At 40.2% G+C, this 15,676-nt stretch overlaps 1 protein-coding gene across 2 annotated transcripts in view; it reads left to right on the forward strand.

Annotated features, from left to right (window-relative positions):
• Positions 1–9,490: 9,490 nt before the first annotated feature.
• Positions 9,491–15,676, forward strand: part of LOC121338196 (macrophage mannose receptor 1-like) — a 33,269-nt gene continuing 27,083 nt past the window's right edge. For both annotated transcript variants that reach the window (XM_041408913.1, XM_041408914.1), the window contains exons 1-4: positions 9,491–9,622; positions 11,401–11,802; positions 12,944–13,117; positions 15,370–15,528. In XM_041408913.1, the coding sequence (XP_041264847.1) occupies positions 9,565–9,622; positions 11,401–11,802; positions 12,944–13,117; positions 15,370–15,528 (793 nt within the window). In that variant the 5' untranslated portion in view covers positions 9,491–9,564. The remainder of the gene's footprint in view (positions 9,623–11,400; positions 11,803–12,943; positions 13,118–15,369; positions 15,529–15,676) is intronic.

Here is a 15,676-nt window from a genome sequence, read left to right on the forward strand (position 1 = left end):
GCAAGCACTTTCTCTGCAAAGTTACTGTGAAAAGTGGAGACATTTGTTTTTAAACCTTTTGTTAGAGAACAAACACCCCCTGGTGTTCGTTGTCTCTGCAACACATTCAGTTTGAAGAAAAGGTGCTGATTTTTCAACCTGCTGGATCTGCCCCTCTTGGGGTTCAGTGGGTGTTGAGAAACCAGAACAAAAGGCAAAATAAAAGGTGTACTGACGTCTAATTAGTGATGGGAGTGAGGAGGGTGGATAATCTGTCAAAGGGCAAACAGAATAGTAAAAATGAGGCTAGATTACACATCTCCCATCTGCCCAAAGATTTCTCCTCCACTCCATATTTCAAGAAAATATTTTTTTTTAAATTCTGGGCAGTGGGAATAGTACAGAACAGAACTTTTCTCCTAATAATAGTGCTTTTCATTTCAGAGCTACCACATGAGATGGTCATGCTTGTCAGGCTGCTTATGAAAGTAAGCTTCTGTCAAAGGCACCATTTGCTTTGTACATTGGCTTAATCATACATTTAAAAGTACACAAAATTTAGGGTCTATTCAGAGTTAAATCTGTTTGCAACCAAATTTTAACAGGAAGTAGGAAATTAGAAATGTGCAATTTCCATATGTTGCAAAGATAACAAAAGCCTGGAAAAGAAGAGGCCATTTATCTTCTTGACTGTTTATTTGCCAAAGCAGGTTCATTTAGTTCATATAACTATGAAACTGCTATTCTTAGTTGAAGTTCAAATGAAAAGGAATTGATTATGCCACAAAGAAATGGCTACTTCACTGAATATGTGAAACTCAATGATATAGAAACTTAGCATAGTGACACAAATCTGGAAGGGCTTTTAAGCAAATGAGGAAGCAAGTTAAAAAGGAAGGAAATCCTAACACTTTGCTTGAAAACCATTTGCATTCACTTAAAGAATCACAAGAGAAAACACTGCCTATGAATTTACTTCCTTTAACAATTTTCCATTACTTCTTGTGTGCTTTTATAATTTGACTAAAACTGCATTGGCTACTACAATAATTTCAATTCCAGAACTTTAGTGTTTTCTTATAACTCCAACTACTCCTAAGTTGTTTTTTCCTCAATTATTCTTATGATGTTTGATAGTTCAGACACCTAAAGTGTCATTCAGAGTGATTTTCATAAATGGTTTCTGCCTATTCTCACATTTAGTGTGTTCAACGTAACATGACATTCTACTCTTGTTCTCATGCCAACACAGCTTGACGCATAGTTTTTCAACTGATGACTTCTAAAAGAAACATATCTGAAGAACTTTTTTTTCTGTAAATAGCCTAGTGGCATACTATTATGATTTAGTTCAGAGGAATAAAATGTACATGCACTCTTTCCCATGAAGAGCAATGTTAGCTCTGTGTGTGTATTTTTTACTATTACTTTAATTAAAAGAAATTTTCTCTGATCAGTCTTTCCTTACTTTGGAATCTTCAATTTTGCATTTAATTCCTCAAGCCAGTTACTGTATATTCTTTATAAAATTCATTCTGTATTTTAGTCTTTGAATGCTTCCTGCTGCCCCTGTGTGCCCCACTATTCAGACTTTATCAGGAAGTGTACATGCCCAGAAACTGCAGGACTGGATGTCTTCTAAACATGGTGAAAATAGTCCACATATGTTTTCATATGTAAAAATGCCTGAAATGAAAAACCACATTCAAGCTGGTATGACTATTAAGTACAGTTACTGATAAAGAGTAAGAATGAAAGAAATCTGGAAGAACCATCCTATTTTGTGAATTAGTCCATATACAACATGACCTAAAGGTCCTGTATCACTGGTAATGCTTTAGGAAAAGTCCTGCAATTGCTGAAATAGGGATGGAGATGGTAGTGAAAGAAAGGAATTCCTTACCCTATGCTTTGAAATATTCTCATGATTTTTACTATGTTCAGAGAAAGCTGTCTGTCTGATCTTCATTAGTGAGTGATTTTGCTGTAGCTCTGAGATCAGCCATGGACATTCCCAGCCTCTCCAGAGGCAGAGCAGGTGCAAGGACAGCACACGAGGATCTCTGGCACCTTTCTTGCCCTTTGAAGCAGGACAGCCTGGGCACAGGGCTTTGGTTGCAGACAGGAGTGAGGTGATCCCACGCCAGCCTGGGTCAATGGCTCTGGCATGTGGACCCCAAGCAGCTTCCCTGACATGCTGCTGCACTTCAGAGATGCAGCGTCTTTTATTTACCACTGAGTGGAGTCCTTAACAAGACTACAGATGTGCAAGTAAACATTCTCCACTTGCTGTGTGACATTTTGCTCAGAGCAGCTTGGCAGCGAATCTGTGCCTGACATCACAGCCAGATTTTTCAGGGTATGGGTGAGTGGCTTGTCATCAGGGTACTACAAACAGAGAGTTATCTTTTCCACCACTGTCAAATACAGTTTCTATCAAGTATTAAACACAGATTTTTGTTTTGTTTAACAACTGAGAGAAATGCTTCTAAAACAACATTATTTTCAAAATTTGTGTATCTCTACTCATTATAGTTCACTGGCCCTTTCTTTGGACAATGTCTTATATCAGATACTCACCTTGAGCCTCTTCCTGTAACTGCATTTACTACATTAACCCACCTGCAAAGCTGGCTCGATGCTCCCATATATTCAAATCCCATGGTCAAGCAGATGAGTGCTTCCATTAGGTTGTAAAAGTTGCATTCCAAATCAAGGTCCAAACCAGATGTGAGCTTTCAAGAAACTGGGGTCCCAATTCTTCAAGAAATTCATTATATTGCAAGTGTGAAATGAAAGCACAACAATCAAACAATCCAAAGAATTCAATCGTGAAAAGAAAGTAAGGAAATAGGAGCTAAAAGCAGCTATTTTCCTCATCCTCATATTTCTGAGTGGCTGTGGATACCTGTTTGTCATTCTGCAGTCACTGATATTGTCTCCCAGTATCAGATTCTCTTCCAAGACTTCTATTTGCCTCTCAGTACTCTGCTTGCTGGTAGTACCTTAACCCCTGCAATTGTCTGTTTTCCTCCATCTTTTCATGATGTGCAGGGTCCCCCAGTGAGTGCCCACTACCTACTGGTCTCTGCAAAAGCAAGTTGCCATGGGGGAGCACACATTGATCCAGTCTCTTCCTTCATATCACTCCTGTGTGTGTGAATAGACAGAGAAAGCAGAGGAAAGCACACAGAAGATGCTTCACCTGTTGCGTGCAGAAAAGTTGGTGATGATGCATCACATGGGAGCATCCTTTCTCAGAGATACTCAAAATGTGAAGTTCAGCAAGGCAATTGTAAAAATAACAATTATAATTCCTAACAAACAGCATTGGGCCAATCTGTTGTCGTGCTGCAACTATCAAGTTCTTACCTTGCACTTTACTTCATATTCTTATGAAAATAAACATTATATAAATCTTCAGTACACAGACACAGTGTGTTATCTTACTGGAATGTGTTACTTTCATGTCACACTAATTGTATTGTGAAACAATGTGCCACTTCATAGCTTTAAGCTTCAAAATACCTTCTTTTCAATTTAGGAAGCATTGTGAAGATTCTTGAATGATAAGCATTTCTGTGGTTCTGAATGCCACTGAAAGAGAAGTGTGAATGCCATTTCTTTTTTCAAATGCTAAAACACACAATACAAGGCATGATATAATTTAAAGCTTTAAGGTCTTAGATTTTGATATATCCTGTAAATACGAACCCATAATCATACACATAATAGAAGTAGGGAACTGAAAAGGTCCTGTCCAAAAGCAGTGTCAGCTAAAACTGATCAACTGCTGAAAGATCCAGCACCTCTTTTAAAATTTCCAACAGCATCTGTGATTTCAGCTCTTTCCTGGGCAGCCTTGGCAACGCTGCTGTCCTGATAGTGTTGGAATGCTTTGCTGTGTCGCTGGCTCCTCAGCACAGCTGAGCTACAGTGGCCAAAATAAACTCTTGGTTCCTCCAGAACAGGCTGGCACCAGCTGTGTTCAACCTGCTTCATGGGAATGGCCCCTGGAATGCTGGTCATGCCAAACTGGACCTAGAAACCCTTTTGGGGATGTGTTCACTGTCATGGGTGAAGGACACATGCCGGCACTAATTTACTGAATAGACAGATCTGCAATATTGCCTTTTCCTGAGTACTATTTAAATTAATTAAAGGTGCCTAGTTACCGTCTGGGCTTAAACCATGAAACAAAGCTGAAATAATTTATTAACTACACTTTCCCATTATTTGAGCTGTTAACATAGAGAATGGCACCAAATCTTTCTAACATCCTTGTCAGTACACCTACCAACTCAACATAAGATACTAATTACTATTCTTTTTTTAGGACAATGCTTCCTTATTATCTAGTCATCATCTCATGATTAGCAAATAGTACTGCTTTATCTATTACTTTTTCAGGAATTCATTTCAGTGTGCCTGTCTTATAATTCCTTGGTATTTTGATACATTCAAACCTTGCCTAGCTTCTCTCAGCATTTATTGAGAATTGCAAATTTCTCCAAGTATTACAGCTTGTCTCTAAGAGTTAAAAACAAGTTTAAAAAAATGGAGTTGCCTTGCAGCCCAAACATCACATTAAGTTTTCATCTTTCATCTGTCTTGTTGTTTTACGCATAGTTGGGCACAATTTTTGTAAACTAAACAATGCTCCTCGTATAGAAAATGGTCTTGCAAATATTTCCTTATCTTCCATTGTTTACAGGCCTCCTAATGAAGTGTCTGACAAAATGCTGTGGAAATGAAGACCAGGCTTTAAACATTGCTTGCTGTGTTTTGGTAGGAAGCATTAAGCTCATGAATACAGCACCACTGCGTCATGTAAAATGAGAAGAAAAATGTATTCTGCACTGAAGCTTTCCAGAACATACTTAAGTGTGATAGACTATGATGCTGCCAAGTAAAAGTGTGAGATTATTGAAAATGTGAGCAGGAGCTCCAACTTATTTTAAATGCACATTGGCTTCATAATACGGAAAAATCAGCTAAATTAAGAGTACTCTGTACATGCAGTGATGTGAATGGCATCCAAAAAAAAGTACTTTGATGGATGATGTGCCTACTTCAACAAATATTTAGAGAAAAGTAGTGACTGAAAAAATCATGACATTGGCTGCAGAGCCTTGGATAGTCCTTTATTTGGAAACTGGCTCTGACTTGAATTTGAAGCTTTGACCAAGGCTCACCAGCTTTCTAGAGGCAATTTAGATCATCCTAGCAGTTTTTAATGCAGTGTACCACGACACAAGGTCTTGTGTCTGAAGAACTGAAAACATTTTCCTAGATGTCATATGGGCTTCAAAACAAGATAATTTCATGCAGATGCAAAAATTAGAGGTGTTATGGTTTGAGTACGATAGGGAGGAGCACCTGATAGGTGGCACAAGGGCAGAGCTAGGAACAGATACACTAAACTTTAAATTATTTTTTCGTTCCTGCATGAGTTCAAAATCAGGGTAGCTTTGGGTTATGCTCTGGCCTGATGAAGTATTTTTTAAGGTAATTACACATGGAGGTTCTGAGATGCTACCAGTGGCTGCAGTTCACTGACTGTCCTCTTCACAACAATCAAGGAGTTGTGGAGTATCAGCAATGGATAAAGGAAGATGAATTTAATTCTCTCAAAATTTGTGAATGTGGTGCCTGGTTTACCTCAGGTAAGATCATTCCCCACCCCTTTTTCTGTGTCCATACAGCAAGGAATAGGTGAGAGAAGAGAGAGAGAAGGGTTAGGGAGCAGCTGGTCTCGCTGAATGCCTGTGGCTGGTGGCTGAGCTAGCACATGCCTGCCCTCGACTCCCTGCAGAACGAGGAGTTTGTATTGTCAGCACTAAGAAGGCAAACAAAATTGGTCCTGAAAATGGGATCTGAACCGTAAATCCCATCCGTGACCATCACCCTTGTAGCTCTTTGCCACTCAATTGACTGTCTTACTAAATCTGGATTAATTTAGGGAAAGGATAGGTGCCTTTCTCTCCAAAAGAGGCAATTCTGCACAAATGGTGTGACCAACATAGTGTGCCCAGGGCACGTTCAGGCTAAGTAAGGTCATTGTTTCAGCATTAGACAGTCCTGAGAAGTATGTAAACTGAACTGATGTTGTTCAGTTGATGACTGAGGCATAGACAAATCACTATCTGCTCCTACAGACTAGGAAGTGACATTCCAAAGACAAAAGGAAGTAAAAAAGAAGAAAAGGCACTGCAGTGATATTACAATGCTCACACTGTGCCTGGAAGAGCTGTGAGAGAATTAGATGTCCTTTATAACAAGGAAATTTGGAAACTATTTCAGATTAAAGCCAGCCCTTACAGCTATTTACGGAACTCATTTTGCTATTTTATTTGAACAAGTGTGTGCAACTTACCAGGAAAATAAAAAAAAAAAAAAAAAAAAAAACAAACCAAAGAAAACCACAAAACCTAAGCCCTACATTCACAGTAGTAGTTTTGCAGTTAAGAAATTCCTTTGGTAACCGTCCATGTGAATGTCTGCTCTCTTTCTGCTATCTCCTTCTATGCTGTTAATTATGAAATTTCCTTCCTCTTTCAGAAAATAGGCTTGATACAATTGTATTTTGAAGGTTTGTGAGGAGCGGAGGAAGTCCAGTGTCTTCTTTGCCAGTGGATGCAAAGAAACTTCAGTCACTCCCCCCCAACAGAGACTGACACATAGGTCACGCCATGGATCTGTGTTGGGCATCAGGACATTTTTCAGATATGGAATTTTTCACACACCTTTGTTGCCCATCTTTAAAATCATGTTCTGGACCTCACCAATCCACAAACAGTGGGGGAAGAAAATGTTTTAAATACATTTTCTTGCCAAGTATACTGCTTCAGCATGTTTCTCTGATTTATTCAAGTCAAATTTGGTGTTTAAATTTGGTAGGGAATTCTACAAAAACAAAAGGATTTAAAATCTTGAAAAAAAAAAATCACAGAATACCTTCAGTTGGAAAGAACTCATAAGGATCTTTAAGGACAATTCCCTGCTTGTCACAGGACATCCTAACACTAAACTATATGACTAAAAGCATTTCCCAGATGCTCCTTGAAGTGTTTGCCCATGGGAAAATGGTATACACTTTTTTTTTAATAAGAAAGGAAACTGTGATAAAGCAAAGGAAGAAAACAAAGGTTAATAGAGATAATATAAAGAACAGGCACTTTTCCAGTTATTTTTAAAACTATATACTGGTATCCGGGAAGTACGACTGGACTAATTATTTTTTCTTCCACTATCCATTATTTAAACAATAGTCCAAAAATGCATGTTGATTATTTCCAATGATTGCTGAGCTCAGTTAACAAGAAGCAGTTAAAGGGTAGTACAAAAGGTTGATGAGTGTATCTGTAAGCCAGTGCTCATGGAGATATGTTTGTCTGCTGTGCCTCAGCCAAACTATTGAGGTTCGGGTGCTTGTGCCACCAGGCAGGCCTATGCAACCTCTGCAGCTGTGACGTGCACCCTTGGGTGCCCTGTCCTAGATGGGGGACTCCTCCATCCCTTAAATGGGGCCCCTGTTGTCAATGGAATTTTTCATGATCTTTTAATTGCATTATGTAATCCACAACCTTCCAAACATTAAGAAAATTGTATTTATTCTTAAATATTATTTAAGCATGTGTAACATTCTTAGATGTCATGCAACTTGCACACTTTCCAGGAGATTACATTAATGGTTTAGCATTGTTACATTAAATTTTTCAAAAGTTCAGTCTGAATATAAGCTCATAAGGCAAAACTGATTTAATTTCAGTACACATCCTTTCCTTGCTGTTCTTCCCCAAGCTGACATAATTGACACTTGTACCACAAAAGACTTATGGGTTGAGATGAGAACAGGGAGAGATTACTCACCAATTACTGTCACAGGCAAAATGGATTCTGCTTGGGGAAACTTGTTTAGTCTATTACCAAGCAAATCAGAGTAGGATGGTGAAAAATAAAAATATTTCTGCTTAATTACTACATGCTTTGTGGTTGCTTTCACTAGGTAGGTACAGAAATCAAGCAAATTAATGCAATAGCCACAGTACTTTCAGTCTCATGGCTCATTTCCCTAAATTACTTCTTATTTTGTTCTGTGTGGATTTCATTTTTCTGACCTTGTTAGAACAACTTTAAACTGTTGCCTTTATCATTCTGAATGAAAAGGATTGTGAAGGATTATGGCAAAGAGTACCTATCCCCCTTGTTAGAACCTGACCAAAAAAATAGCAGGCTCATCAAAATATTCAACGAAATTTGGCAATGGAAGACCAACTAATGCCATAACCCATGAGAACACGGAGCCTGCAATGAGCCCCCATGGCTGGGGTGCTGCTCTCAGCCACTGCAGCTGCTGAATGGGCACACTTACCCTGCCCATAGTTGCTTTTTCATCAGAGCAGATCTTTGCTTGGAAGAGATCCCAAAGCACTGTATGGGTCTTCCTATGTCACTGCAGCAGTCTGTGAATGCCTAACATCAGTAACTGGCAAATTATCACCTGCAAAGCCATCATGGCTTGTTACCTCCCACCCCCTATCCATTCAGACCCATCAGACAGGTAAGGTAATGTTGAGGTTGTGTTTTTCCCCTTAATCTTAGAGATAGTAGAAGTTTAATTAACTTGGTGGGATTCCAGAGTCAGATATAGGGACAATATTACAGTGTTCAGGAACAGGGTATTGAGAGTGCTGCTTTTCTCAAGTCTCAGTCTTTAAGTTTGGAAACTAAGGTGCTGAGGGCTGGCCCTGGGTAGGATCTTGATTTGGGTAAAAAGCAATATGTGGCATTTCTTGAAATTGTGACTGGCTTTTGGTATGGCTCTCAAAAAAGAATTACCTACTCCATAAGAAAAGGAAGCATTGATTTTCCAATAAGCAATTCTTCATGTAGTTTTCTACGTAGTTGCATTTACGTAGATGGCAAACTCCTGTAGAATGGCAGAATTTTTTTTATTGTCCTGCAGAATGAATTTTGATGAGACAAAAGTGAATAAAATTCACTTTTTTCTCATCTCACAGATAAAAATATGAGGCTTCTCTGTTTTCCTGCTAGATTTTTTTTGTATACTTCATAGGTAAGATGTAAGATTGAAAAGCTGAGGCTGAATGTCTGTCTTTAGTATTTAGCTGTTGATTTGAGGCTTTTGTGTTTTCCTGCAATATTTTTTTGTATAGTTAATAGGTAAGATGTAAGATTTAAAAGCTAAGGCTGAATTTCTGTCTTTAGTATTTAGCTGTTGATTTGATCCAACAAGCTCCATGTGTCTCATCAGCAGGGACAGTGGGAATGTACTGAGATATAAACTTGGGACCACCTGCTTTCCCAAGGAAGCATGGTCTGCTCTCAGTGAGATGTCATTCTTTTTGAGGGTAAAATTTGTGCCACGTGGTCTTGTTTTTTAGAAATGTGGCATGTGACAGAATGTTTCCTTATTTAGCACTGGGAGTTTTTACCCAACCGCCCAGCCTGCATCACCCAGCCTGCAAAGCCGCTGTCTTCTCCTCAGCAGGACTTTACCCCCAGCAACTCTCACCATCCATGTTTTGCTGAAGGGAAGGAAAGAAAACAGAATTTACAATTATGTTCTCTGGGCTCCTGCTTGTTCTCTCTCTTGTTCACAGTTCTTTGCAGCTGGTGGGTAAGTGCCTCCTGCTTGCTTCCTTTGAAGGTTGTCATGAAAGTGCTTCCACTCCTCTGGCTTTTCTGGGTGATTGTGGTTCTGTGGTACTGCCAATATGTACATTATTAGTTTGGGGATGGGGAACCTCTTAATGCCAGGCAAGAGGCAGGGGAACTATCTCACACAAAAAAAAGAAATGGTTAGAGAAAGAGCCAGAGACACAATCCTTAATGGTTTTATTAATATATAGTGGCACTATCATTTCAATTACTCCAGAAGATCAGACGTAAGAAAATACATATTTAAATACCATTAAAAAAACTATTTAATTTTTTACTACCGATTTTTGAGCTGTTGGTGTCTGGGTAATGCTTTGCAAAATCAGGCAGGGAAAATCTCCAGAAGTGGCAAAATGCAGAAATATTGTTAGGACATTAAGATATTCACAGATGGCTGTAAAAGGGGTTTTATTCATTGTTTTAAATAGACTTATTGAATTCACTGGCATTGATAAAGTGGATAGATTTTTTTTTAACACAATTGGATTAAGTTTAGGAAATCTCTTGTGGAATTGCAGTGTACAACATTACAGCTCTCCCTTTAGCTGCATTTCTCTCTTGTAGGTATTATGCAGACCTAAATGTTTGAGGTTAAATCCTTTCACCTTTCTAACTCCTGAGTACTGGCACAGATTGTCTCAGAGTATATGGTATTTTTTTAACCACCATGGTCTCCCTGCAGGCCAGAAGAATTATTTTCATTGTACTGGCTATTATCAATTACATAGATTTCATTTTTTTTTTGAAGTTTTTTAAGGAAATGTCTTTAACTTCTTAAATACATTTTTATTGAATATGACACCCACTGCTCAATGTGTGTATCAAGGACAAAAACTGGTTATGAATCCCACAAGCTTTGACAGGAAATACAACCAGATGGGTCACAAGGCAGCAGAGCAAATTCATAGGCACGGTTCACAACTGCTGCTGATAAGGACTGAAATTAGCTCCAATGCTTCTACCTTACCTTGAAGCCAACACTCCAGGCATGATCAGGTAAACTGCCTGGAGAGCTAGGGACCCAATCTCTGGTGTAGGTGTACCTTCTAACTTCCACCAGCCTTTACACACCCGGTCAGTGTCAGATGCTACTATTCCCTGCTCCTTGCTACTTTCTCAGACTGCGACTGGCTTCCCAAAATCATTCCTGGTTTTATAGTCAGTGCTCATAGTAGGGGATGGCAGATCTTGTAGACAGGAGGAGCCCAGAGTGACCCCTGAGAAGCCCAGACCAGTTCACTCACACTTATATGATGAAAAGGAAAGGAAAGGAAAGGTGGATTTGGGGAAGGGGAGGCAAATGGCTCAGCAAAGATGGCAGTGTGCCCGCTGGGAGACCTGTAAGATCTGGAAGGGTGGGAAAAGTTCATAGTGGTCAGAGATCTACCAGGCCATGCATCTGAGCATAGGCTGGATGGAACAAGGTAATGGTAATGGCAGTGTGGCTGAGGGAATTCACTGATGTAAAACCATCCAACAAGCTGTTCTCAGCTCAGCTGCTGCCCACTACTTATCCACAGCATGGTGATGTATAATCGTGACATACATTTTCTATTGTCTATTTTATTTTCAATCAGTAGAATTGATGTTGGTCTGGACCCTGTTGAAAAACAGAATGTTTTTATCTGACATGAATGCAATGACTTCTTCATGTGAATGGGAAGTATAATCATATTGCATATCCACTATACATATATTCTACAATAACTATTTGCTATGTGTTGTTTTGTTTTACAGACATTAAAACATTTTTACTGTATAATAAAGTCAACAGGCTCTGTCTTGAGGCATCTATTGCACAGTCAGTTAGAACCGCCACTTGCAATCAAGACAATGAATCACAAAAATTCAGGTGGATCACGGATCATCAGCTTATGAGTGTGAAACTGAAACTATGCCTGGGGGTGCCACTGAAGAAGGATCAGGCCATGGTCACCCTGTATCCCTGTGATCAAAAAAGTGAGCTCCAGTGGTGGGAATGCAGAAATGAAAGCCTCCTTGCAATCCAAGGAGAAGATTTATTTTTCAGTCCTGGCAATGAAGAGCATGATAATGTTTTATTAAAGAAGGAGCTGAGTGCAAAGAATAAATGGAATATCTATGGGGCCACGGATGTGTTATGTTCCCAAGAATACGAAGGTACAAAAACTTGATTCTTTCCTCCTTTGCATTAATTACTTTGTGAGTACTAGAGTGTTTAGGATCTTTGGCTCTGACTATTCTGACTCCTTCAGTGACCACCAGTTTTAGAAAATTCATGCACTGAGGTACTTAACCTTGAATTTAATTTTATATTTATGTCCAAGCCTGTATCATACACACACACTTTTTTAGGCTATGCATCATAGTACATTAGTATTTCAAGTACTATAAGTATTACATGTACTCTTTCTGTATTCTATAAATACACATTAATAGTAAATATGTATATACATACTTACTCTCATACCATTTATAGCAATCTATACTATGTATAAGTATTCTCCAAAATCACTATTGCTCACCATACTGTGTCACTACCTTATTAACAGAGCACATAAAGACTAATAAATTTCTTATACATTCACAGGAATATGAAATTTACATCCCCATGAATGAAGCACAATATGGGTGACCTGAGTGAAAGTACTGATTTAAGCAGAGAAAACGTGGCTTTTTTGACTCAGGAGATGAGGATGCTCATGGTATTATTACAGTCAGCAGTGCAATTACCTTTTTTGATTAGCTGAAGTCTAATTGTTCTGACTGGCTTTCTCACATCCAGAATGAATGCTCCAAAATCCACCTCACAGGATATCTGAGCAATGAATTCTTAGCTTTGCATGTGGGAAGCTGCTTCACTGTACAATATGTTTAGAATAGTCACTGGAATAAAAACACACAGAGATAGTATAATATATGTTTACTTTTTTCCCGAGGAATCAAGACTTATAAACATTAGTTCTTGCTCTTGCACATGTTACATAAATCTTAACATTGTTTGAAATAGAAGTATCTTAGGGTAGAGCTCTGGATCCTTATTAAGATTGTAAAAGCGTCTTGGTCAGAAATTTAATTACAGACCCCATCTATGATATGTTACTTTACATCAGAATAGCACCACTCTAAAACATGTTAGCAGCTGAAATCTGAAAAAGCGCTGAAGCAATTTTTTTTTATGATTGTGGGACCGGAACCACGGAAAGCACTTTGAGATGCAATTCTGCCCCAGACCCTACTCTTTCTCTAGTTTACATTCATTTGTTATTTTCATATTCATGTTATCATTTTGTCTTCTCAGAGACCTTCACGCTGCTAGGAAATGCTTTTGGGGCCCCGTGTGTTTTCCCTTTCTTGTACGAGCAGCAGTGGTGGGCGGAGTGCACGGCCGCGGGCCGCGCCGACGGCTGGCTCTGGTGCGCGACCACTGCCAACTACGACAGGGACCAGCGGTATGGCTTCTGCCCCTTCGGAGGTAAACCTGCTCCCTCCCAGGTCCCCTCAGCATGCCTTTGGCAAACCAGCACGAGCAGAATATGATTATCTTTATAATAACAACTCATAACTTACAAGAATGCATTTTAGTATACGATGCATTGCCACAGGCTGCAGCTCACCATGCAAATAAATGACATGTCGCACAAAGATGTGAAGAGAATGACTGAAGAGTAAATCAGCATTCAGTTGCCACTTACTGTGAGGGTGTTGCTGAGCAGTACAATAATTCTGAGCTCCTTACTGCTTTCCAGCCAGGATGTGTGCTGCCACTGCTTGTACAACCCTCTTCTGAGGACTCCCGTTGTGATGGATGTGGGCACAGAAAAGTGCACTGTAGGAAGATTGATATTGAAGCCCAGCCAGGATGTGTGCTGCCACTTGTACAACTCTCTTCTGAGGACTCCCGTTGTGATGGATGTGGGCACAGAAAAGTGCACTGTAGGAAGATTGATATTGAAGTTAATGTTTCAATTTGCATGATTCTCATGTGAACATATTTTTTTGCTAAAGTGGAATGTGTCCTTTTATCCATGCTTTTAAGCCCTGGTCATATTGTCCAGGAAGCAGCCTTTCCACCCCATTGACATCTGCCTGGCATTTCTCTGCAATTTCAATCACTTTCTTTTTATTTCTGTGGTCACTTCTCCCTCCATCTCCCTTTATGGCCTGGTGCAGCGGCGGCTGGCCTCGGAGGGGAAAGACGATCACCCCTTCGGGACGTCCCTGCTAGCTGCGGCCAGCACCACCAGCAGCACTGGGGCACTCTCCAGGTCCTGGGTCCGGTCAGGAGGGCGCCTAAGGCTTTCGCCTTAAGGGACGGGGTCCGCAATGAGAGGGCTGCTAGCCAGCAGGAGAGAAGAGACAGACTCCAGCTGCAGTATAGTCCAGATTTATTAACACCAGGCAGACTGACATCTGAGGACCCCGAACTGGGGTCTGACACCAGCTTATAAAGAGGGGAGGGTACAAAAGTGGAATTTGGTCTTCAGCCAATCTACAGGAAGGTGGGAGTAAGGAGAGGGTGATAGACACAGTGGGATAACTAATAGGGGAAAGCCTGAGGAGGGGCCCTGGCCCCTGAACCAATCACTCGATGCCCTGACTGGAAGATTCTAGATGGAAGGGATGGGCTACTGAGTGATGGACAGGGCACCAGGGAGGGACTAAGGGACGGATACATGGGTTGCCAATGGTAACGGGGAGGGGAAAACTGGACTGATGGGGCGAGCAAGGAGAGGGAGAACCAGGGCAGAACCATTGCAAATAAAGGGGTACATGGAACGAGCCAACTTACAACTTAACCAAGTTAAAGCATAAGAAACACACCACAACAGCCTGGAGAGCTTTGTGTTCATGATGCTGAAATCTCCACCTGACACATCTCATCTTTCCTCTATATTTCTCCCCATGGCTCCTGTTCAACATCATCTTTTGTTATTAGAATATCCCTTTACTCCACTTGATTTAAAGTGGACTTTCAGTGTGGCACACATCCCTAGTCAACTGTGCTTTCCAGGCTCCTGCAAAGATATCTCACACACTGAGCCCTGAAGGTGTAACACAGAGTCATTGAATAATTTTCAGAGTTTTTGAAAGGTAGTCCCAGCTTTCAGTTCTTTTTTCAAAATCCATCTTCATGTCGACTTTAGGGAGTGATCAAATACCAGATAAAGTTTTGTATTGTGCTTGATAGAGCGTGTTGGTATCTTCAACAAATCAAAAATAGAAAGGTAATCAGAGGAGGAACATGGTGCTGCTCAGCACCATTGCTGTGTGACAGGCACATCCAGAGGCTCTTTGAACAGGGATGGGAGTAATCTATGAAATATTTTCATGCTAAATTCAGGTCTATAGCTAGTTCTTACAGCTCTCAGTGGGAGCTGCTGTCCAGAGAGAGGAGATGTTGCAAAAATACTTCAAAATTTTCTCCTGGGACTTCTGCCACGCACTCCATGCAATGTATTTTCCTGTGCAATCACTTTCCTTGTGGTAACTCCTGACTTGTCTCTCCTCATGGAACAGGAGGCAGTACAGGCCAGCTTTACCTGTCAGCTTACTGGCCTTAATCTTGTTCTTCCCATCTGCTCGCAACATTTTCAGTGGTCTTGAGAGAGCAGCCCAGGTGAAATTTAAGGACATGAATGAGACCTGCTGCACAGAATGAGAACCTGCAACTCAGTTTTCTGTGGCCGGTTACTATGATCTCTGCTGTTATTATTCTTTCCACAGATAAAGACAGCACATGGACTATAGATCTGTCAACAAATGTTCACTACCAAATAAATTCTGACTCGGCTCTCACATGGCACCAAGCTAGGAGGAGCTGTCAGCAGCAAAATGCAGAATTACTGAGTATCACAGACATTCATGAACAAACATACCTTAAAGGTAAGGGAGTAAAGCAAACCCTGGGTTACATCCAGGATCTGTTCAGGTCATCATAATAGCTAAGGATTATTTAGTATGATTAGGCCATTGCTTTTGGAGCTAAATATGTGTAGGCAAGAAAAAAATATTTTAGAATTTGCAAGTTCAT

This window comes from Onychostruthus taczanowskii, unplaced genomic scaffold, assembly GCF_017590055.1.
Source record: "Onychostruthus taczanowskii isolate IOZ18803 unplaced genomic scaffold, ASM1759005v1 scaffold3, whole genome shotgun sequence".
NCBI classification, from domain to species: Eukaryota; Metazoa; Chordata; class Aves; order Passeriformes; family Passeridae; genus Onychostruthus; species Onychostruthus taczanowskii.